At 36.0% G+C, this 25,501-nt stretch overlaps 1 protein-coding gene across 2 annotated transcripts; it reads left to right on the top strand.

Moving 5' to 3' along the window:
• Window positions 1-575: 575 nt before the first annotated feature.
• On the top strand, window positions 576-17,066 carry LOC311085677 (uncharacterized protein). 2 transcript variants are annotated; one of them, XM_084118257.1, is made up of 5 exons: window positions 576-770; window positions 4,959-5,288; window positions 5,498-5,824; window positions 14,622-14,744; window positions 15,787-17,066. In XM_084118257.1, exons 1-5 carry the CDS (start codon window positions 722-724, stop codon window positions 15,795-15,797), a joined length of 840 nt encoding a protein of 279 aa, XP_083974383.1. In that variant the 5' UTR covers window positions 576-721; the 3' UTR covers window positions 15,798-17,066. The 2 variants fall into 2 exon arrangements, with proteins under 2 accessions (XP_083974383.1, XP_083974384.1); XM_084118258.1 differs by having other exon boundaries at window positions 577-770; window positions 5,137-5,288; window positions 15,787-17,058.
• The last annotated feature ends 8,435 nt before the right edge of the window (window positions 17,067-25,501 follow it).

Genomic DNA, 25,501 nt, shown 5'->3' with positions numbered 1-25,501 from the left:
TGAGATTGACCACATTTTGAATAGTTCAATATGTGTAGTATTAGATTCAGTGTTGAAAATATATAAAAAATAAAGTTTAATTTTGAAGACAAGCAAATGTGACCCTGGACCACAAAACCAGTCACATGGATCAATTTTTGGAAATCGAGATTTATACCTCGATTGATGTATGGTTTGTTAGGATAGGACAATATATATTTTTTTTAAATCAAAACAATGAGAAAATGTTTTAAAGTTGTCCATTTATGTGCGCGATTTTGCTGCATTCACTCACAAAAATAAAAATAAATGTTTTATGTACGCTAGGAAATTTACCAAATATCTTCATGAAACATGATTTAATATCCTAATGATTTTTGGCATAAAAGAAAAATCGATCATTTTGACCCATATTGTTGGCTATTGCCACATACCCGTGCTACTTGTGACTGGTTTTGTGGTCCAGGGTCACAAATGTCACCTAAAATGATCTAAAATTAAATGTTTTTTAAATAAGAACAAATAATTGTTTATCCAATAATTCACATAATAATAATAAGCGCTGTACTGCTGCAGGCAATAGTCGCGTCATCTCTCTTCCTCCTTTGAGCAGGATCAGCTGACAGACACAGAAAACATGAAGTTTAGGCTAGAGGACTTTGTTTATCCGGACGAAAACACGTTTTCAGCAGCGCTATAAGGACTCTTTTATCAGAAATCGTTAGGACATATTTTGAGGAATATGATTTTAAACACTGCTTTCGTCTGTCTATGCATTCTGACCACAAATGGTAAGTCGGATCTTTATTGAAAGCCTTCAGCTTAGGCTATAGTTTGCGCGTAGGCTCGTAGGCTATACGAGACAAGTTGTGAATGAACCACAAATCCATATATGATATTCAATTAGATGCACTCATGCACAGTGGAAAAACACAGAGTAGCTTACAATGCAAATGTAGCCCATTAGTAGGATTTAACAGGTGTTGTGCCGAATTTCGACTCCCTGCCAGAATATTCTGACTCCCCCTCGCGTGCACGCGCATGACTTCACTTTTTTCTGTTCATAACAGGTGTAATAATTGCTATCAGAAACTCTGGATTAGCCTAAGTGTTTTTTTGTTTTGTTTTTGTTTTTTTGTTTTTCTAAAAAAGAAAATAACAGGTTTCGAAAACAAAATCATAAAATAAATAAAATAAACATAATGATGACACATATGACAAAAAATATGATTTTTTTTTTTTTTTGCATTAGGCAAGGAAAAACATCAAAACAAAACAAACAAAAAACTTATACATGAAAATACATAGTAATATAGCCTCAATTAATTGGGTGGGTTACACACTGTCTTTTAACAGTGTCAGGTAGAAACACCGAATTTAACTTTTCAACTTAATTTAATAAAACACAATTGACCCTATCATGGCCTACACCCCGCGCAATGCAGCGCCAGGTGCGACGCAAACGTGTTTTGCTAGTTTCTGCCTATACATAGTTATCATTTTCACGTCCTGCGCCACGTTGTTTAAATAACAAATGCGTTTGCGCCCATGGGCGTGCTAGTCTGAAAACTAGGTGTGTTGAGGCGCATTGTTGGAGCGTTGCTATTTTGAGGCATCTGAAATTGACCAACAAAACCTGGTCTAAAGTCAATGGCCAATGTTTTATTTTTATTATTATTGTTGTTATTAAGAGCGCGTTAGTAATATGCGCCTGTAGCCGAGTAAACAACGCGCGCACACTCTCAGCAGCACACATAGCCTACATGCCAAATCCTTTTTCTTTAATGCTTTAGTACTCACATTTCTATTGATATAGTTTTAATATCATAAATTTAAGGCAATTGTTAGGGTTGTTTGTTTGTTATTGTTGTGTTTTCTTCATTTTTAATATTTTTTGTATATATTTTGCAACTATTTAGTAACTTAATATATATATATATATATATATATATAGGCCTATATATATATAGCTTTATATATATATATATATATATATATATATATATATATATATATATATATATATATATATATATATATATAGCTTTTTATATATATATAGGCTATAGCTAAAATATTTTAACAGGTTTATTTTTACATTCTCTCTTTTTGCATTTGTAATATCTATTTTTTTTACCCCTTAACAGATCTTGTATCAATTAACTACTTTAGATTTGATAAAAAGTGGCAGGATGTAAAAATAACTATTTACATCACTATACCATTTACAGCATCAGCTTTTTGCTCATAATATATATATATATTTTTTTAGCACACAACAGATCTTGTATCAGTTTAGTAACTTTAGATTTGAGGAAAACAGGGCAGGTCTTGAAAAAGATCTACTTACAGTGCTATGCATAAGTTTAGACACCCATGCTAAAGTTGACTAAAAAGAGGAATAAAAAATCATCTTTTGGAAATTGAACTTAATGCCTTATTAAAAAAAAATTGGAAAAATCCAACCTTTAAGGAGACCAATTTTCTTTGTGAATGAATAATGTATCGTCAATAAATAAATGTTCTTCCTTAAAATACAGGGTGCATAAGTTTGGACACCCCTATATTAAATTCCCATAGAGGCAGGCAGATTTTTATTTTTAAGTATTTAAAAAAAAAAAAATTTTTAGGATACTATGCATCCTGATAAAATTCCCTTGGCCTTTGGAATTAAAATAGCCCCACATCATCACATAGCCTTCACCATACCTAGAGATTGGCATGGAGTACTTTCCATAAGATCATCTCTCAATGCAAATCAAACTAGCTATTAGGCTAACTGAAATAAAACTATGCCAATCTCTGGGTATGGTGAAGGCTATGTGATGATGTGGGGCTATTTTAATTCCAAAGGCCAAGGGAACTTTATCAGGATGCATAGTATCCTGGATCCATGAAGTAACTGGCCTTTAAAAATAAAAATCTGCCTGCTTCTATGGGAATTTAACATAGGGGTGTCCAAACTTATGCACCCTGTATTTTAAGGAAGAACATTTATTTATTTATGATACATTATTCATTCACAAAGAAAATTGGTGTCCTTAAAGGTTGGATTTTTCCTCATTTTTTAAATTAAGGCATTAAGTTCAATTTCCAAAAGATGATGTTTTATTCCTCTTTTTAGTCAACTTTAGCATGGGTGTCTAAACTTATGCATAGCACTGTACACTCACGTAAAGGATTATTAGGAACACCGTACTAATACTGTGTTTGACCCCCTTTCGCCTTCAGAACTGCCTTAATTCTACATGGCATTGATTCAACAAGGTGCTAAGAGCATTCTTTAGAAATGTTGGCCCATGTTGATAGGATAGCATCTTGCAGTTGATGGAGATCTGTGGGATGCACATCCAGGGCATGAAGCTCCCGTTCCACCACATCCCAAAGATGCTCTATTGGGTTGAGATCTGGTGACTGTGGGGGCCATTTTAGTACAGTGAACTCATTGTCATGTTCAAGAAACCAATTTGAAATGATTCGAGCTTTGTGACATGGTGCATTATCCTGCTGGAAGTAGCCATCAGAGGATGGGTACATGGTGGTCATAAAGGGATGGACATGGTCAGAAACAATGCTCAGGTAGGCCGTGGCATTTAAACGATGCCCAATTGGCACTAAGGGGCCTAAAGTGTGCCAAGAAAACATCCCCCACACCATTACACCACCACCACCAGCCTGCACAGTGGTAACAAGGCATGATGGATCCATGTTCTCATTCTGTTTACGCCAAATTCTGACTCTACCATCTGAATGTCTCAACAGAAATCGAGACTCATCAGACCAGGCAACATTTTTCCAGTTTTCAACTGTCCAATTTTGATGAGCTCGTGCAAATTGTAGCCTTTTTCCTATTTGTAGTGGAGATGAGTGGTACCCGGTGGGGTCTTCTGCTGTTGTAGCCCATCCGCCTCAAGGTTGTGCGTGTTGTGGCTTCACAAATGCTTTGCTGCATACCTCGGTTGTAACGAGTGGTTATTTCAGTCAAAGTTGCTCTTCTATCAGCTTGAATCAGTCGGCCCATTCTCCTCTGACCTCTAGCATCAACAAGGCATTTTCGCCCACAGGACTGCCGCATACTGGATGTTTTCCCTTTTCACACCATTCTTTGTAAACCCTAGAAATGGTTGTGCGTGAAAATCCCAGTAACTGAGCAGATTGTGAAATACTCAGACCGGCCCGTCTGGCACCAACAACCATGCCACGCTCAAAATTGCTTAAATCACCTTTCTTTCCCATTCTGACATTCAGTTTGGAGTTCAGGAGATTGTCTTGACCAGGACCACACCCCTAAATGCATTGAAGCAACTGCCATGTGATTGGTTGATTAGATAATTGCATTAATGAGAAATTGAACAGGTGTTCCTAATAATCCTTTAGGTGAGTGTATATCACTATAATAGGCCTATTTACAACATTAGCTTTCTACTCATTTTAAAGATTTCTGTTACAAACTCATCCATGTCCAGTTCATGTGTTATTGCTTTTTCATGAGCTAAAAGCACAAAGTTTTTCTTTTGGAACAAGAAATCTGTGCATGTTGTGTTTTATTAGGCTACTAGAGTGTGGTAATCAAGTTCACTAATAGTTCTAATAAAGTTCATTGGCTATTACTGTCGTTATATTACTTCATAATTCAGCACGTCCGTTTACCTCAAAGGTAGCGAAGTGAATGAGCTAAGTCTGTCTTGAAAAAAGAGGGGGTTGTGAAGAAAACAGAAAATAACATATCTGGAGCTGAATTTAATGTAGCACCAATTTTGTGATTGGCTGTTATGTGGTGTGCAGGCCAGGGTGGGCCAAGCACCGACCATTTTTCCCATCGTTAAACAAAAGCGGATTCGGACATGCCATAAGTGCACTAGCGCCCTGCACAATTAGACCATGCGCTTGAATCGTTAAAATAGGGCCCAAAAGGTTCCTTCCTACTTTATTTATTTGTTTGTTTGCTCTGACATAGAATATTAATTTATTTGTTTCAGTTGTGTTAGGTGATTCAGATGAAGTGAAGTCAGTGTCAGTGACTGAGGGAGATTCTGTCACTCTAAACTCTGATGTTAAAGTACAGAGAGATGATCACATACTGTGGACGTTTGGACCTCAATACATTCGAATAGCTGAAATCATTAGAAGAGACCAAATTAACTTTGTATTTGTCAGTAATGATGGAAGATTCAGAGACAAACTCCAGATGGACAATCAAACTGGATCTCTGACCATCAGAAACATCAGATCTGAACACACTGGACTTTATGAACTGACCGTCGTCAGCAGTAGAAAAACACTGAAGAGATTCTATGTTTCTGTCTATGGTGAGTAAACGGTATGAATCATATCACAAATGCTATAATTTCTGATATGATAAATGATCATTCAAATGCCCAAAAATGCATTTCTTTTTTCAGCCTTTCATTCAAATTTTTTGTTTCTTTTTGATTAACTTCTGTATCCTTTTATTTTTGTTGTTGATTTTTAATAATAATACTGAGATAAAACCTACATGTTCTTTCATGTTTTCCAGCTCCTCTACCAATTCTTGTCATTTCCAGTTACTCTTCAAACTGTTCATCATCATCATCATCATCATCATCATCTTCATCATCAAGATCAACAGTGTCCAGATGTTCACTGGTGTGTTCAGTGTTGAATGTGAGTGATGTGACTCTCTCCTGGTACAAAGGAATCAGTGTATTGTCCAGCATCAGTGTGTCTGATCTCAGCATCAGTCTCTCTCTACCTCTGGAGGTGGAATATCAGGATAAAAACACTTACAGCTGTGTGATCAACAATCCCATCAGAAACCAGACCACACATCTGGACATCAGTCGACTCTGTCAACTATGTGCAGGTGCGGCAGAGCTAAGATTACAGTCTTCCCCTTACAAAAAGAAAATCAGTCACCTTCATTTATATAGCGCTTTTAGCAATTGTAAGGCCCGTGAAATTGGTCCAATCTGCCGGTCCGCCAATACACGGGAAGGTATCACGTGTTTCCGTCCTCCCTCATGCAAAGTATTGGTTGGTTAAATTTACAATACATTTAGTTATGTATTCTCTCGTTTATTTCATCTGACTCCATTAATGAAAGGGTTTAATAATCTGTGCTATTTCTTTTAACCATTAAATGAACAATGTCAAGATCAGTTAGAATAATCAAATGTAACATTTTAATGTTTCAGATATCAGAGATTAATTCCACAAATCAATTCAAATATCTAGAACATGGTTATACATTGGTTACACCAAATAATCGTACCCAGCTTGTACCTGATAGAGAGAGAGAGAGAAAGAGAGAAGAAGAGAGAGAGAGAGAGAGAGAGAGAGAGAGAGAGAGAAGAAGGGAGAGAGATATTTGATTTTTAGAAAAACTTTACTACACAATAATCATTCACAGAAATTTTACACATTATTTCATCTCAATTCATCAGAAAATAGTAAAGCATTGTTTTCAACTTCACAAAGTACATCTCCATAAGTCCAGATCTTTTCAAAATCCAATAAATTTTTCATATGAAAATAAAAATAAAAATCATGCTTAATTCTCGCTTTTACAAGACCTTTAAACACACTCACTATATTGCATTCATTTCCATATTCAATTTTCTGTTTTCTACTTGCATAAATAGACATTTTTGCCTGACCAATAATAAAATTGAGCAAACGCCCCATTTTTCTCTTTGTTTTTGAATCCTTAAAACCATAAATAAAAACATTTATACTAAATATTTCACCAAAATCATTAAAAATCACTTTCAACAATTCAAACAGAGGCTTCAACCTCTCACAATGTGCAAAACAATGAAATATCGTTTCCCTCTGTTCACAAAAAGCACAATTTTCTTTTACAAGCGGATTAAGAATAGAAATAAAAGCATTAACGGCAATAATGCCATGCATGATTCTCCATTGCAAGTCTCCAATAAATTTCGTCAATGGTGGCTTATATAACGTACCCCACATTGGCTTAAAACTAGAATCCACACTTAAGTGACAGCGCCAAGGATTGTCAGAACGATGCATCAATTGTTCTTTATTCAACACTTTTACACACATTTTATAAAAACTCTTTCCACCAATAAACATAATATTTCGGTCCTTCCAACCTTCTGACATTGTTAAAGGACAATTAGTATCTGTATCTGGCAAGTCTGGAGAAAACCTCATTACAGGAAACAAGTCCTCAGCATTTGACTCACTTTTTAATGTTGAAAAATCATAGAGAAGTGTCCATTCCTCTTCAGATAATGAGTCTCGACATTTTTTCAACATCTGTCCAACTATTCTTTCAGACCGAAGTCCTAGTCTTTGAGTCAATGCAACAGAGTTACTTAAATTCCATCCAGTCACTTCCACCAAGTCCTTCATTGTTATTATCTTCTCATTCTTCAATCTTTGTTCAAACCATGGTACTATTTCACAAGACAAATTCAGACGAGATCCATTAATCAATGGTTCTAGCATTAACCAATGCAAAGATTTTCCATCAGTGGACCTTGTTATTTTCATTAAACTCCATGATTTTCGAACACCTTCATAAAAACAGGATATTTCTTTCAACCCCATTTTTGAAGAATTTGTCCAAAATAATTCTCTCTTTAATCCAAACTTTCCAACCACACTTAGAAGCTTAAAAGCTATATTTGTCCAAGACAGTTTCTGATACAATAGTTTTTTAACAAACTGCAGTCTGAAAGCGGCTTTCCGGCTTGCAAGGTGTATTAAACCTTGTCCTCCCTCCTCTACAGGAAGGTACACAACACTCTTTGGAAGCCAATGCAATTTGTCCCAGAAGAAATTAACAAGAGAGGTTTGAATCTTCTCCAGCAAGCCCACTGGGGGTTCTAATACTGCCAAGCGATGCCATAACATAGATGCCACTAAGTTATTGATTACTAGAATTCTTCCTCTAAATGACATTTTACTCAAAAGCCATTTCCACCTCCCCAATCTTCCTTGAACTCTTTCTAAAACATTTTCCCAATTCTTTTGCATTGTGGTCTCATCACCCAAAAATACTCCCAAATACTTAAAACCTCTATTTGCCCATACCATTCCACCAGGCAAAATCGGGTTTTCATCCTTCCAATCACCCATTAAAAATGCTGAACTCTTTGACCAGTTAACTTTTGAAGAGGAAATTTTACCAAAATTTTCAACAATTTCTGTTAGTCTGTTAATGTCTTGTTGATCATTCACTAAAACAATTACATCATCAGCATATGCTGACATTTTTACAGTTAAAGCACTATCATAATTGAAACCACAAATACTCTCCCTTATTTGACTTAACATAGGTTCCAAAGCAATTGAATACAACATACCAGACATTGAGCATCCTTGTCTGATTCCTCTTCCTACCTTAAACGGAGCACTCAAGCCACCATTGATCTTCAATATGCTTTCAATGTCCTCATAAAGGACCTTTATCATATCTATAAACCCAGGAGGAAAACCAAAAGCTTTAAAAGTATCCCATAAATAAAAATGTTCCACCCGGTCAAAAGCTTTTTCCTGGTCCAGTGAAATCAGACCGCACTTTAGGCCAAAAAGCCTAGAAACCTCTAAAACATCTCTAATTAATGAGATGTTATCCACAATCGATCTTTCAGGTATACAATATGACTGATCTGTGTGTACTATCATTCCCATCACTTCTTTTAGCCGGTTAGCCAAGGTCTTAGATAGGATTTTATAATCAGCGCACAACAATGCCACCGGTCTCCAATTTTTTATTTCCTTTAAGTCACCTTTTTTTGGGAGCATGGTTAAAACTGCCCTTCTACAGCTCTGTGGCAGCTTGCCTCCATTTAAGCTTTCATTCAAAACTTCAAGCAAATCTTCTCCCAAAAACTCCCAGTAGGCCTTAAAAAAATCAACAGGCAAACCATCAATTCCTGGTGCCTTGCCATTTTTTAAGCTTTGTAAGGAAACATATAACTCCTCCCTTGATAGGGGTTTCACTAATTCTTCAAAAGCATTTTTAGGCACCCGAGGAAGATCTTTATAAAATTGTTGTGCCATTAAATTATCTTCTTTATGCTCACTGGCATAGAGCTCTTCATAGAACTTAGTTGCTCTTCTGCGTATATCAGCAGTTTTCCTAAGTTCTTTTCCATCCTCAGATCTTAAACAGTGCATTAACCGACTTTGGCCATTCTTTCTTTCCAAGCTAAAAAAGAATCTGGATGGGGCATCCATTTCAGACATATTCTGAAACCTTGATCTCACCAGCGCCCCCTGTGCTCTAACTCCAAGCAGATCAGCCAAAATTGTTTTTTTATTTTTCAGTGCCTTAAAGTTCTCTTGATTACCTATGGACCCACATAAATTTTGAAGCTCCAAAACTTCAGATTCTATTTTTTTTATAGATCTTGTAATGTCCTTTGTCACATTGAAAGCATATTGATTACAAAACTGTTCAATTTGAAGCTTTCCAGCATCCCACCATTGTTGCAGTGAAATAAAATTTTCTTTTTGTAATCTCCATTTTTCCCAAAGATACCAAAGACATTTCTTAAAATTAGAATCCTCAATAAATGCACAATTAAAATGCCAATAAGCACTTGTAATTTTTATAGAATTAATATAGACAGAAGTAATCACCATAGAATGATCTGAAAAACCTACTGGACATATGTGACAACTTTTATAGCATTGAGACTGAAACTTATAACAATAAAATCTGTCCAACCTTGCCAAAGCAATGTGATTTTCTCTTACATGTGTCCAAGTGTATTGTCTTATATCGCCATGCAAGTTCCTCCAGACATCACAAAGTTCATTTGATTCAATAACTTGCAACAATCGACGTCTTGAAGCACTGTGAGGCTCTAAATGATTTCTATCGATGTCATTGGCGGTACAGTTAAAGTCTCCACCAAGTATCAAATAATGCTCTTCACATTGCTGAATTGTATTAGCAAGTGTGTTTAAAAAAATCATTCTCTCAGATGCATTGACTGGAACATAAACATTAATCAATTCCAAAATAACCTTGTCATATTTTGCTGTAACTTTTAATAACCTTCCTTTCACTATCTCTTCTACATTATAGGAATCTGGCAAGAATTTTTTGGAAAATAAAATTCCAACTCCTGCACTAAAAACACTGTTATGACTTAAAAAGATCTGACCATCCCATTCTTTTTGCCATTCTACAGCATTTTCTTGTGTGCTATGAGTTTCCTGTACAAATGCGATATCTACACCTTTAATTTTCAAAACATCATATAGTTGTGCTCTCTTAACAGCGTCTCTCGCTCCATTTAAGTTAATGGATGAAATTTTAAAATTACTCATTAGGAGAGAGCAAAACAAAAGGCACAACACACACACATTTATATTACTCCACCATTTGATCACTTTCATTTTGCATTATTTGAGAACTCAATCTTTGCACAATTTTCTTCAGCCGATACACATCTGGATTTGACAGACCATTTTCCCCTCTTCGCCTCATCGCCACTCTGGCTGACTCAATAAACATCGTCTGATCAGAAAAATGGTCAATGACTTCAACATTTCGCTTCCCCTTAGTGGATTGTAGAAAATGTCTTATTCGCTCCAAACTGTAACCACTAAAGTCTTCCAGATTTGTATTAATGAGAGAATCAACAGTTTCTCTTTCACTGTCTGATTCTGAAACCTCATCTGCACTACAGGGCTCCCCACTAACTCCATCATCATTTGCAACACCGTCCTGTATTTTTTTCTTAGATTTAGGCACAACTTCCCATTGATTTGTTTTTCTCTTAACTGTTGGAACTTTGAAAATTGTCTCCTCATCTCGAAAAAGATCTGCTTGTAGCTCAATCAGATTTACTTCATCACTTCCCTGCGTTTCCTTTGTATTCTCCTCTACATTTCCATTCACCTCTACCTCGTCCACATTTTTTCCTTTTTCACCAACTACAAGCACCTGTTCTATTTCATTGCTCTCCTGATTCTTTTCCTCCGAATCTCCTCCCACAGTGCTATTTTTCTGCGTTTCTTTCTCGGTACATGAACGCATTAAGTGGCCTTCCTTACCACATCCAAAGCACTTCAAACCTTCAGTTGTCGCAAAAATAACGTAGTCAAAACCGTCAATCCTAAACTTCAGAACAATATTCAAATCCTCTATATCGCTCTTCAGCACCATATATACTTGTCTCCTAAAAGAAACAACATGTTTCAATAATGGAGACTTGCAACCTAAAGGAATCTTCCTTATGGTTGAGACAATCTGACCATGTCTTGAAAGTTCCCTCTCTAAAGTTTCGTCCTTAATGAAAGGGGGCACATTCGAAAGCATAACTTTCTTCGCTGGATTAACCAGAGGAAAAACTTTCACAAAGCTATCATTCAGCGTTATTCCTTTCTCAACAACCTCATTCACTTTTTCAATCTTATCCAAAAACAGGACAACAGCACCGTTCATCCTAGATGCAGACCGTATACTGTCATATCCAACAATTTCTCCAATCACTATACTAACCTCCTCCACTGAGCTCTCAATGCCAACCGGCACTTTAATTCCATGCCGCCGGGTGAGCTGCGCAAAACCCGCTCCTCCCGAACTCTCCATGGCCGCCAGTTTTAAAAACTGGCTAACCCTCCCCTATCCCACTCTCCCCCTACAAACACACACGATACCAATTCAGCAAGATATAACAGAAGAGAAAGAACATAACAGACCGTAAAAGTTGAGAAGAAACTTCAGCCACGCTCCGAATCACCCTCCACTCACTCGCTCAACAGACGCTCACGCATGCGCAAACACACACAGAGAGAGAGAGAGAGAGAGAGAGAGAGAGAGAGAGAGAGAGAAGCCCCTTTCACACAGAGATTCCGGAAAATACACGGATAAAGTGACCCGGGTTCATTTGATTTTGGTTCATTCACACTGCCAGTGATTTGCCGGAATCAGAGAGTGCGTTCACACACAACCCGTAAAAATCCTGTAAAGACACGTGACATCGACGTGACATGTAATGTCTCAGCAGCGTCTTCAGTTTGCTTATGAGCTGCGATTTCTCTCTCGAGAAACCACGCTTGTGCATTTTTTTCTCTGATTCGATCATAAACTTGCGCATTACGTACCGTTTCACAGCTGGCGAACGATCCCGGCTTCAGCGTCATCACTACGACACGGCATTATTACGGCTTTTGTTCACACAGTGCGCGTTCCGGGACTTAACACGGCAATGTTACTAGGTCCCCAACCCGGCATCGATCCTGGCATCAATCCCGGGTCATGTTTGCGTTCACACAGAAGGCGTTCTGGCAATTTGCCGGCAATTTCCCGGGTTCAAAGCGCTGTGTGAAAGGGGCTAGAGAGAGACCACCTATCCCATTCCTGTCCAGCAAAGAAGAAGAGCCCCGAGAGTCAGAGCACACCTTCCTTTATCCTCTGACCAGGTGACATGGGGGATGGGCGAGACCACCCTCAAATGGCTTCTATTCAATGAAAGGGGGGCTGGCCTATCTGGCCTTATCTCTAAACCAGTTTTCTCTAAACTTCTCTAAACCTTATTTCCTTTTATATTATCTATCTGGATATGAGATATCCGTACCACTCACTTTGAGACATTTCAAATGACACCAAAAACGCCATTAAACCATGTTCTTGTGTGAGTTCTTTGTTGTTTCTGAGGGGAAGAAAGGCTGTATGGGGAGGTCGAATGTTAATTAGCCAGCAGGGCCATTTTGTCTCATAGACCAGGCCTCAACCAGTATTTTCAGTCTTACACAATGGTCACCGTGATTTTGCCAAGTAAGACATGTTCCTGGATCAACATATTTTGTTGATCCTGGAATAACATTCCTGTCCCAAAATTTAGTCCTTACCCTATCCCTACCCCTAAACCTAACCCTACCCATAACTTTTCCCTAAAATCAGAGGGAAATGATAGGTGAATAACACTGATGTTGAAGCACCTCACCCTTTGTTCTAAGCCTAAACTTGACATAAACTGTAAACTTGTCCCTCAAATCTGATTGGTTGATTGGAAAGTTGTTCCAGGATCAACAAAGATGTTGATCCAGGAACATGTGGTACTTGGTGAAATCACGTTCACCCTTACGCAATATAGATTGTTTCAAAGCAGCTTTACAGTGATAATAGGAAATTACAGTAACAGAGTTTTTTTTTTTGCTTTACAGCAGCTCTAGAATAAAGTTATTGTCCAGCTAAAGTTAGTTTTGATTGATTCAGTTCCGTCACAATGATCATTAGTTATAAACTTAGAGGCCGCTAACACGACACCGTTCTAACAGAAAGTTCTTAAGTTCTCTCTACGCAAACTTTAAAACACGAACCTGTGAGAATGCGGACGGCGTGCACATGCGTATTACGAGTTCAGTCTATAGGTATACGCATTTGAATATGTGCGCAGGCGTGTAGTCCTTCCCTACAAACCAACCCTCAACAAACTACTTGTCTGGCCTTAAAATTTATAAAACATAATTTTTATCGCTTTCTTTAAATTCCAAAATAATAGAACATTAAACACTAACAGATCTCTCCCTATATTAATATTGAGCAAAACACATTAAATTTAATTTTAACATTTGCTCTCCTTTAAAGAGGCTATATGCGATTTTCTGAAATTTAAACTCGCGACTGACACCTGTGGCCAAAAAACGGAACTGCTCTTCCTTTCTGCTCGCTCTCGTACGTGCACACTTCACAAGTCATCCGCTGCAAAGAAGTCAACATTATGTTTACAGAGGTAAGAACAGTCAAATACATATATTGTTTGAGAAACTAAGTTTGTTTGCTGACTAGCGGTGGTGGCAGAGTGATCTGAAACGTTTAACATGAACGCGCTTGACGTCACATCCGCAGACAGCGTGCGAAAAATCCGACCCGACAGAAAATAGGAAAAATAGGATACAGGCTTATAGGTGCACCCACTGTGAGCTGACAAGGTGTCAGTATGCTCATCAGGAGATGTTTGAGTCATAAATGGTCAAATAAAAAGGCTATTGTTACGTTTATTCTGGGGAAAAAGTTGCACATAGCCCCTTTAACAGTTACAAGCAAAGCATGCTGGGAACTAGAAATCTGTTGTAACTCATTCCGTGAATGTGTGTAGATATAAATGTGTGAACATACATTCACATTTATATGGGAACATGCATGTGCAATATATGTACACAATAAAGGATTAAACTTTGTAAATATTAAATGTAATGCTATTTTTGTGTTTATATCTGGTTACACTTTATTTTAAGGTTATTACTATGGTAAGTACATGTAACATTTGTAACAAGGACACTGTAAAATAAAGTGTTACCAAATATTTTAGATATATTAATATATAGCCATACATGATCAATCGCATTATATTTTTCAGTATATTCCCATATATTTTTGTTCCGTAAGGGTCTGAACTTTATTGATTGGAATATTTTTTAGGTTTATCTTTGTGAGCTATAACCCCAACACAATGTCAGCATATTTGAGTATTTTCCTAAACTTGTTTAAGACTATTAGGGCCAACATTACTTTAAATTTTAAGAGTATCTCCAGTTGTAATTTTAACTTGTTAACTGTATTAGATTCAATTATCTCCATGAACTGCTGTCTGGTGTCTCAGGTTTTAAGTCAGACTGACAGGACTAATGTAAACTACATACTGTTTTCTGTTTGTTCATTACAGAACAGAGTCAACGTTCATATTCTATATCAGTGGTAGTTTTATCGTTATTGCTGGCCATAATTGCAGTTTCTGGAGGGATTGTGTTCTGGCACATCAAGAACCGTAAACAAGCAACACCAAGTGGTAAGTATTACTGCAGTTGAAATGAGTCTTTTGTGTTTCACCATTTCAGTTTCATGTATAATTTTTATAGTTAAAATGTAATTATTATAACAGTTGAATTTGAAGTAATACATTATGCTACAACAACATTCTGTGCACGTCATGTACAGAATACGGTAAGATACAGTGTTGCTGTGTGCGTTGTGTCTCGCTGCCTGTAAAGCTCCGCACCAGTGCATTGATGGATCATTCATGATCATTCACACATGAAATCTCAATGCCTGTCTGTGCTTGCTCTCTTATCATAGCCTAAGCAAAGATTCTGCTCTATGTTAAGATGAGTTAAAGATGATTTTAGATTTAATGCTAGTGATTCATTTAAAGACATCGTCTGTCTGTATTATAAGCATGTGGACACCCCTTTCTACTTCTACTCAGCTACACCTGTTACAGGTGCGCACATCTTTACAAATCTGACTGGAAAGAAATGGATAAAAATGACAAATAATCCAGTAGCAACGTCAGAAAAGACTGCAGTTTGTCAGCTGACAGTAAAACCTGTTCATCCTGTGATTTAAAAATCAGTCAAAGAAAGAAAGAAAAGACACCATTTAGACTCTGAGGAATAAATGTTTTAAAGATTTTTTTAAATTATGTAATTTACGTCAACATGTTTTTGCATTGTTGTATATTATTTTACATTATTTAATATTCAACAATATTATTGATCTGCCTGCATCGACACCATTATATGAGAACTTCTCTTGAGAGTGGCTGTATAAGTTAACAAAATGAATAACTTTTTATACAACAAAAATGAACCATCACTGAGCTTATGCTGGACGATGACACTATTTTCTTCTAAAAACAAACTTTATTGCATTATTTTCCTGTTATCACTGTAAAGCTGCTTTGAAACAATCTGTATTGTAAAAAGCACTATACAGTATATTGACTTGACTTTCAATTTTATAATGATGATAAATGCCATGGATCTTCTTTCTCCAGTTTTGCATCTGTTCATCAACACTGTTCCTGATTTTACTTTTGTGTTTTCTTACAGAAAAGCAATGAAGATGCTGAAGTAGTGTACTCAAGTGTTATGACCTAAGGAGCACAATTACTTTTAACATTTTGTCAACAATAATTAAGTCTCATTGCAGTATAGAGAAGTGTTTCTCAACTACTGGCTTATGACCCAAATATTAATGAACCAATGTTACATGCATTAAAATACTTCTGACCTTACTGTATAGATACTGTAAGTTAAATAATTTGGGAGAAAACCTACTTAGGACTGGTAGTGGTTTGGAGAATGGATGCATTTTAGAAACTAATTTCATATTCAGCTAATTTAATGTTAATAAAAACCTGTCTAACAATGAAACAATACTTGAGCTTGTGCTTCAGCTGCCTTAAAACAACTGTCATTGTTTGTGTATTTTCCCATATTTCAGCATTATGTCATGAATGTTGAATGGAATGCAACAGAATAAACAATTTAATTTCACTTCATGAAGCTTTTATTATTAAATCACTTTTCTTAAACTATTTTCTCAAACCTAAAACAATCTAGTCCCTGATAGCGTTTAACATAACAAACACTAATTACACAAAAAAATAATGAATTTAGTTCTTTCATCCAGTTAACATATTAAAACCAGCTTGCTTTAATCTAACTATCACCTCAGCAGTTACTGAAGATTTCCTGCGTGATTCCTCCGGGACATGTTTTCACAGGTTTGGCTCTTCTCCAAGGCGGGAACACTGGATTGTTTTCCGCCCTCATTATACAGGGATCACTGCAGCACATAGCCATGGGTGGAGCGTAAAGTCCAGCTCCCCCTCTCTGGATGTACCAGTAATATGGGCATAATAGGTGGAGTGACGGTCTAACTCGGGATCATATAAGCAGCCGCTCATCTTGCTCTGGCATCCGCTGTTAGCGTCCCTCCTCCTCCCCAGCTCCACTGACATAATATGCATCTTGCTGCCATACTCCTCATCCCAGCATCAGTAGTCCCACTGAGAGCTTTATCTGAGCTGGAGCTGAAGCTGCTTCCTCGAGCCCCTCCACTGCCGACAGCAAGCCAAATACGCTTAACCTTATAGAATGTTCTTATCACATTATTAATATTTGATATGCATTCTTACGGCGTTGAGTGAAACACTCTTAGAACAATGTTCTTGGAACTTCTTAATGATATTGTTTTTACTTGATGAATGTTTTCATAATGTTGAGAGAACTTGTAGAACAACATTCTTGGAACATCCATTGTGTACTTGGTGAATGTTATTGTTGACATTCTTGGAATATTACAAATAAATGGTTACAATACGGGTTGGAGAATGCTGTACTAACATTGTGTAACCTTTTAATTAACGTTCTAATTACAAAAAGAAAACAGAAATCATTGTAGAATCCAGCCAAACTCTGCAGCTGCTTCTGGTCACAGTTTTAATCGTGTTAATCTTCTGTTGCCGCAGGAAATATGCACAAGCAAAAAAGACGGCAAGTATTACAACAGAAAAAATACATATTTATCAAATGCCAACAAATCCTGTAACCATTTGAGTTTTATAAATGCTTTCTTTTTTTATTTTTTATTTTAAATATCATTGAACCTCAAAGTTAAAGCACAAATACACTGATTGTAGCCGTTTACTACAGATTACTGAATTTCAGCATTTCATTTTTAAGCAATTTCTAGAAGAATTTCATCTTTTTTAAGACAGACCACATGTCTGTAGAACACACAACCAATAAAAGGATATGAAACTTTTTTTTCAGGGATTTTCAGAGACTCTTATACATGTAAAATGAGATTAAATGTGTTTAGTCCTGCGTGTGTGTTAATGACTCCCTCTGCTGAACGTTTGAGAGACTTACAGGTATCAATATGTTATAATGGGTTTGGCCGGTTAGCTTGGTGAAGTTAGCCTCTGCTAGTATAACCATAACTACACTGTCTGTGGGACAAAAAGCATCTTTCATAAGTCTTAAATGACGGCCTTTGACTGAATAATTTCAAAACTCCCGTTCTAAAGACAAGGTCATTAAAACAGGCCATTTTTAATTGATTTCTGCCTAACAATATTAGCAAACATTAGCAACATTATTGATGTCATTTAGCTAAGTGGTGTAAACTGTGTAGGAATTTACACATTAAACAATGTAATGAAATTGGCAAGCATGAAGTTTGAACAAGTGAAGTAGTGAACTCTTCAATCCAGGTATAACTAATGTTATAATATTCTGAATGTGACGTTTTTAATCATATAAAGTTTAAATTTTTCTGAAGAAAGGTGTCGTAATGTAAAACAGTAAATAGTGCACTGTTTAACGAAACGTTTTTGCAGCTGCTGTCAGTATTATTTATGTCTGTATAATGTGGTCATTTATGGACACCAGATGAATGTGAGTTTTAGCTCAAGTGTTGTTAGCAGATTTGTTCTTTTGTACTTGATATTTTTAGGCTGCAAGAGTGGCAGTTGTCTGTTTTATGAAGAAACATTATTAAATAATCTCTCTCTGCACTGATAATGTTTGTCTCTTTAAAGTAAATCTCAGATGTAGATGTTGAACATGGTGAAATGAAATGCATTAAAACTGATTCATGTAAACTTGATTGTTTTCAGCCATATTGGATTCTGTTGAATATTAATTGACATTGAGGTTGAAGCTGCGTTTCAATGTACAATATGTGGACTTTATGTCAAACACTTGATGCTGCCTACAAATGTTTCTATATATTGTAATCATTATGGATCACAACTTGTAATAATTGCTTCAATGAGCTCAAATGAATACATGATATAGCTAAACACATGATCTCCATTGTTTTAGAAGTGTTCATTTCTGAAATATGGACATTACTTGGACACAGTCACCTCTGATAACAGATCACAACAGATCACGAGCACTATATTGTGAAAAGCGCTATACAAATAAATGTGGATTTTTTTTTTTTTTTTTTTGTAAGTGATAAATGGAGAAGAACATTAGAAAATTCAGATATATACTGCAGTGTTCGAATGGTTGATTTTTCTGATTATCATGACCAATTAGTCCTGTCATAGATTTAAATTTACATGCAATACTGAATGCTTCATTCCAAGAAGGACATGTGAATGTGACACATTTATTCATGTTAAGTTATATTTTTTCTGAAGAATTATGTTTATTTTATTGTATGTGAGTATAATGACATTAAAGGCATTCTATTCTATTCTATTCTATTCTATTCTATTCTATTCTATTCTATTCTATTCTAACAGGAGTAATCTGTGGGTTGGACATGTCCCCACCACTTTTTGAAACATCTCATGGCACGGATGTTTTTTTTTTTTTTTTTATTGTACATATCATTGTATTATTTTACAGGGGGGTTACCGTTTATGTATTTTAAGGAACATATACTCTTATTCTAAAATATTCTCTCTGATTATGTCATTATGATTTCCCATACCTTATGCTACATAACAACCAGATGGATATTATTGACAGGTTGAACATTGTTATGTAATTGAACATAATGTGGTGGGATATAATATTCCACAAACAGGTATGAATTTTTTATTTTTTTTTCTGACGTTCAAGCTGAAGTTAATAAGCATGTAAACCTGTTCATGGAAAATGGGTAATAGTTGTAAAAACAAAAATCTTGTTAAGTCTCATGGATTAGACCATAATATTGTACTACAATGAATTAGATAAAACTGGAAGAGTAATAATGAGATGCAAATGAATTAGTGAATATTATTAGCTCCTGATGAAGCCACTAGAATTCAATCTTGAAATCTATTGTGAACTTGTCACATCCAATAACTCATTTCCACCAGCAGAGGTCAGTGTCACAACAGTAATGACCATCAGTCTTCAAATGTCTTTGGATGTTCAGACTTGCAGGGCACAACCTAACACTTTTTAACTTTCTCAGTTTGAGTAAATCCACTTAGGTTCATAGTATTTATTTTTTACCACATTAATTTCCCACATGTCTAGTACAATTTTGTTTTCGTTTCATTAATACAGTGTGTACCTTTTTTCTTTATTTACCCCGAAAGAATGGAAGTGAAATGTGACAGCATGCCCCATAGGTGGAGCACATTAACATGACCATATGACAGCTTAAAATGCAATCTGATCTAATAAAAAATATATATATAGCCAACAAGACAAACTAAAATATGTTGTCAATAAAATACAATTATTAACCTTTTCATATAAAATAATGTCATTTATTAATAATTAAAAATACTATATTTTTTGAGTTTGACAATGAACACACCGGAAAACACAGCTATACAACATTCAAAACATAATCATAATTAATTATTTCTGAACATTGACTCTCAGTCTGTATGCACCTTTTCTCATGGTTTCGAAATATAATTCATAAAAGTATAGAATAGAATATCATATTTCTAATAGGGGTTCATTGTAACGCAGTGTGACAACATGCCCCACCTGCACAACTGAGATATAAACCCTGCTAGTGTGTTCTGCTAGTTAGATCAGCATTAAAGGGCACCTATTATGACTCTTTTCACAAGATGTAAAATAAGTCTCTGATGTCCCCAGAGTATGTATGTGAAGTTTCAGCTCAAAATACCCAACAGATCATTTTTTACAGCATGTTTAAATTGTAATTTTTTGGGGCTCAGAAAAACGCACTGTTTTAGTTTGTGCCCTTTAAATGCAAATGAACTGCTGCTGCACGGCACAGGGGGCGGAGCTTCATGAGCTCGCGCTCAGAGTCAGGACAATCTCATCTGATAACATCAGAACAGAAACTCTCAGTTGCGGTGTTCATTTCGACTCGGAGTCGGACAATAATGCCCAAAGAGCCAGATAATATATATGCTGTATGGACATAGAACAGGTATAGTTTAGTTTAATTATGGTTATAACTTATTTGTCATCTGCTTTTATCCACTATTAAACAAGCCTGCTGTAGCAAAACCCGTCCGAATGATGACCAAAATATACTGACGAGTTCAGTGAAGTTTATTGTACATCACACAAAAGATGAGCATTAGTTTTACTCTAGAGAATCACTGTAAGAGCTGAATAAACACAGTATAAGAAGTGCGCATTAAAGTCTTAACCATAAACTCTCTCTCTCTCTCTCTCTCTCTCTCTCATTATCAACAACATACACAGCGAAGTACACAAAACACTCGTTACAACTTACAGTAAACAAATATACACACCTTTTCAGTGGGTGCTAAATAAACTGGTAAACCTTATATCCGTAAAATGACTCGATGAGCTGTCATAAAGAGCGCGCTCTCACTTTCATTTCTGCCGTGTCCAGTCACGTTAGGCCTGTTGCTCCGGAGAGTGTAAGCTTGATCACAAACAGTACAGATCCATCCTTGAATAACAACGGGAGTAAATGAAGACTGCTATGTTCATTCTTACATCCATCAACAACACACCTCAATCGCTTAAGAGACATTCTTGTCTACAGCTGCTCAAGCGTCGAACAATGGCGGACTCTGCACTGTAAAAATAAAAGGTGTCTGGAGGAACCTTTTGGGGTTCTTCACTTTGCCACACCGGCGGAACCGTCTGTAGATCCTCTGTAGGGTCGGTTCTCTGAGGAACCACACAGGTTTCCTGAGGAACTCTTATATTAGGCACTGTGTGGAACCACTTTGGGTGCCTCCAGGAACCAAATTTGATTTTTTTTTAAATATTTAATTTCATATTGTTACTGTGGTTACCTTTGACTTCTATTATAATAAACAAATTGAACCAAATACAAAATAAGAATTGTTTATTACATATTTGATATTCATTTTTATACATACACTTCCATGCACATGGGGAAAAAAAGCTAACTATAGATTAATATCAATGAATACAAAAAAAAAAAAGTATAATACATAAGCAACATGAATAATCAACCATGTATATAGCCTACAATAGATAAACAAGAAAATACATCTCAACAAAATGCATGGAAACACATATGTTCCACGAAATAAATCAATGTAAAAAAATTACATTTTGTCTAATTAAAAATGTCCATCTTCACTTAACTTTAAAACATTTGTGTTTCAGTCCGATGGTAAGTCCAAAAGCTCTATCAGATGTCAAAAACAAACAACAAACAGTGCTAATATACACTCATTGTGCTGTAATATTCCTGAAAATTATGATCCTAACCTTTATCTCTATACCGAAATCTCAGATGGTTAGTTATTCAGCTATTTTGAATCATAAAATGTCTGGGATGCCGTTAGACTGGAGACTCTAATGTACACTATGGCTTTTGAAAAGCTTAAATGTGTGACTTAAATCAACAGTGTTCATAAATGGTTGTTGAGTATTCTCATGGAACAAGATAGAGGAAGTAGAAGTAGAGGCTTCGACCCGGAAACAGTATTAAGGTGCAGTAAAATTATCTGTTGTTCTGTGAATGTTCACTGGTGAATTCCAGTCATTTCAAGAATCCACACGATCAGCAATTTCGTTTGTGGTCAAAAATGTCACTATGGGACCAAATTGGTGTGAGGTACTTAAAGAGTTAGAAAAGTGAAAAGGTACAGCAGATTCATTTTCCGTTTGTTTTTCCTCTTTTCTGGTGGATGGTCCAGGCACTTCAATGATTTTCAGGTCTACAGGAGGATTTTTATTCTTGTTCTAACTTGTATTTCAGCGTAGGGGTGGTGTGGCGCAATGAATAAGACACATGCCTTTGGTGTGAGAGACCCGGGTTCGAATCCACTGTGAGACACCAATGTGTCCCTGAGCAAGACACTTAACCCCTAGTTGCTCCAGAGGCGTGCGACCTCTGACATATATAGCAATTGTAAGTCGCTTTGGATAAAAGCGTCAGCTAAATGTAAATGTACCACAATCCCTGCAAAGTACAAAATGTACTGTTAGTAAGGTTATTAAATTGATAGTTGTGAAATTTTAATATTTTCCTCAGCCTTGTGACGTTCCAAACCTGTTTGACTTTCTGTCTGTGGAACCCAAAAGCAAATCTCAGGCATAATGCAACCCCAGTCACCGTTCGCTTTCACTGCATGAAACACAAGCAGAAAAAAATTGTGTAAATCATTCATGAAACCATTCTTATGTACACTTGTCTAGCTCAATTCAATGCAACAATTTATGTAAAAATGGTTAAGATCCAAAAATGTCCCAGAAAAGATCCTAAAAATAATCAATGAGTTCTCAACTCATGTGTTATGGGTTGTGTTGTAAGTCTTCTGAAGCCATATAATAGCTTTTTCCTTCTTTTTTTTTGTCGAAAAAGATATACTTGAAGTTATAATTCAGAGTTAAAATGTCTTATATTCAAATGCAAATGATAAAGCATAGCATGCATAGCATTATTTGTGAACCAAACCTGTGATATTATTTTTCTGAGTCACATGAATGAGATTTGAGAGCATGAGGGAAGATTTTCAGAGAATAACTGATTAAAAAACACAAGTACACAGTCAAACAATACAATTTCACACAGCTAAAGTTCATAGTAATAAAGTACCTGCATGTGGTGTATAGGTAACTTACTGTAATTCAATGTTGCCACTGAAATGTTCAGATTATTTTAGAAATGTAATGGTTGTTCTGGGGAAACAAAAGAACAAAGCTTATTATTCACAACATAATATTTATTGGCCAGTAAATGGCTTTAAAATGGTATGTGAGAGAATGAGGGAACCTGTAGTAAGTAAAGTTAGGCTAAACAAAAAGACCAAACTATATTAACCTGCTTTTGTTATTTATAACAAACGCCAATGACGACAGCAGGAATCAGCTAAATTAGTTAGGCTATATCAGCAATTTGACGACACAGTTGTACAGAATATGTTGAATTGAATGACTAAATCAATCTAAGACAATAAGTCAATAATTTCCATTTGTTCATTAGATCACCGTAGTTAGCATCGCGGCTAAAACCTTCATACCAGATACTGTGCAATAAACTAGTGGTAAACACTGTAAAAACGTAGTAATGTATAATAAATTTAGTTTATATATATGTGTGTTTATATATATGTGTCAGTGTTTGAATATATAGTGAGTAGACTCTGTATTTATATTTATTTGGTGAGTTTACAAACCTTGTAACGGAGAGCCGAACAAACGGCGGAAGCTTTGATGATGAGAGGAGCCGTTACTTTCAAACCCGATGACGTCGATCAGCTGAGCTTTGTTGCGCGCGAGCAGCGCGAGGATCACTGAAGCGACAGCAGAGGAATAGCAGCAGTTTCGTGACAGAATAAAACTTTTCTCCTCCTGGTTCTTCTTTTTCATATTATTAATATTATTATTATTTAGTGTTGTTGTTTAAGGTTTAAATTACTCAATAAAATAGGCCTATACTAAATAAATGTAAGCTACCCAAGTGAAAAAGACGTAGGCTACTGTTAAATATATTAAAAATGCATTAAAGTATATTTGTATTGTAGGTCTACTAAACACACACTCAAATACCTTTTTTAATACATTTAATAGTACGTCTTTTTCACCTAGGTATGTATACTGAATCAAACTTAATAGCCTGTAATAATAATAATAATAGGATACTAATAATCTTATTCTGGCCTCACTGAACCATTGGGTTCCTCCAGATGCTGGCTTTAACATAAGAGATCTTCCAGGAACCACTTAAATGTTAAAAGATCTTCCAATAACCCTTTTATCGCATTCAAGTTCCTCTATTTTCCCCCAAAGCACTTCAAGGTCTCATGCAGTGGCGTCATGCCCATTCAAAGTGAGGGGGAACGTGCCCCCTCAGATGTTTCCTCCCTGATCATTTTTTATGCTCCATAATACTCCATAATATACCAGAGCCTATAACGACTCAAATGTATTCTTCTGGATGTGTAATAAATCGGTCAGCATCAGCCCGCCCCTTTTTCCTTATATGGTGTCTGTGTATATCAAATCTAGACCGCTGAATCTTTGCTGTGTATGTTCAAGCAACTCACTCGTCTCGCACGTTGAGCTGGCAATGTTTTACAGATGGTCTGTAAGTGGTAAGTGGGCAAAGCAACAAATCGGCATTGAATTAGTTATCGGATGATATTAAAAGGTAGTGGGATTATTTGTGGTTGACCTGGAAATTTTAACTTGATCAAAAAGTTATGGATTTGATATTAGCTGAGAATTCAGAGCATTAACTTAAGTTGTGTCAGTGTAACGTTATCGATAGCTAGCCTAGTCTAACCGTAAACTAGTTGGCTAACGTTACTGCCATACAAAGCCATAGTAACGTTATCTGATCGGTTTTGAAACATCTGTTCTGTTTTGTCTTGTGTCAAAGTCTCCAGCTGGTTCAATTGTTTTCAGTTTCATAGAAACAAGGGTGTTAAATTTGTTGTAGGCTAACTGCAAAATCCAACCTAACGTTATCAAGGCATCGACTTGATGTTTCTCCCATAGACTTATTCACGGTTCTTCACGGATCAGGCAGCTAATTCAAATGCAGTGAAAAAAGATAAAAGCTTTTCTGTTAGCTCATAAATTACTCTTTACAAGTTCCTTATTTAAAATATAATAATGAGCAGTGTAACTACCGTATTTCAATGATTTTACTAAAGTAATGTTACATATTACATTTGATTTGATTACTTTTTTTACATTTCTCTCAAATATTAACCATTTTCAAATAAACAGGGTAGTGTTAACCATATTCAGCACTGAAATCTGTCAAACTTCTTTCAAAGTCCTTCATCACATATTAATATTAAAATAACTTAATTTCAGAGCACCACAAAGTCAGACCTCAGCACCTTTATGTACCTTT

Source organism: Abramis brama, assembly GCF_963993115.1.
Source record: "Abramis brama genome assembly, chromosome: 6".
Taxonomy (NCBI): domain Eukaryota; kingdom Metazoa; phylum Chordata; class Actinopteri; order Cypriniformes; family Leuciscidae; genus Abramis; species Abramis brama.
The sequence above is the reverse complement of the archived record's forward strand: the minus strand, read 5'-3'. Positions and strand labels throughout refer to the sequence as shown.

What these genes read in the sequence shown, in the direction of transcription:
- LOC311085677 (XM_084118257.1), top strand. Translation starts at nt 722, where the DNA reads ATGATTTTAAACACTGCTTTCGTCTGTCTATGCATTCTGACCACAAAT. An exon ending in ATGCATTCTGACCACAAATG is followed by an intron (nt 771 to 4,958) that starts GTAAGTCGGATC and finishes TATTTGTTTCAG; the next exon opens with TTGTGTTAGGTGATTCAGAT. An exon ending in ATTCTATGTTTCTGTCTATG is followed by an intron (nt 5,289 to 5,497) that starts GTGAGTAAACGG and finishes CATGTTTTCCAG; the next exon opens with CTCCTCTACCAATTCTTGTC.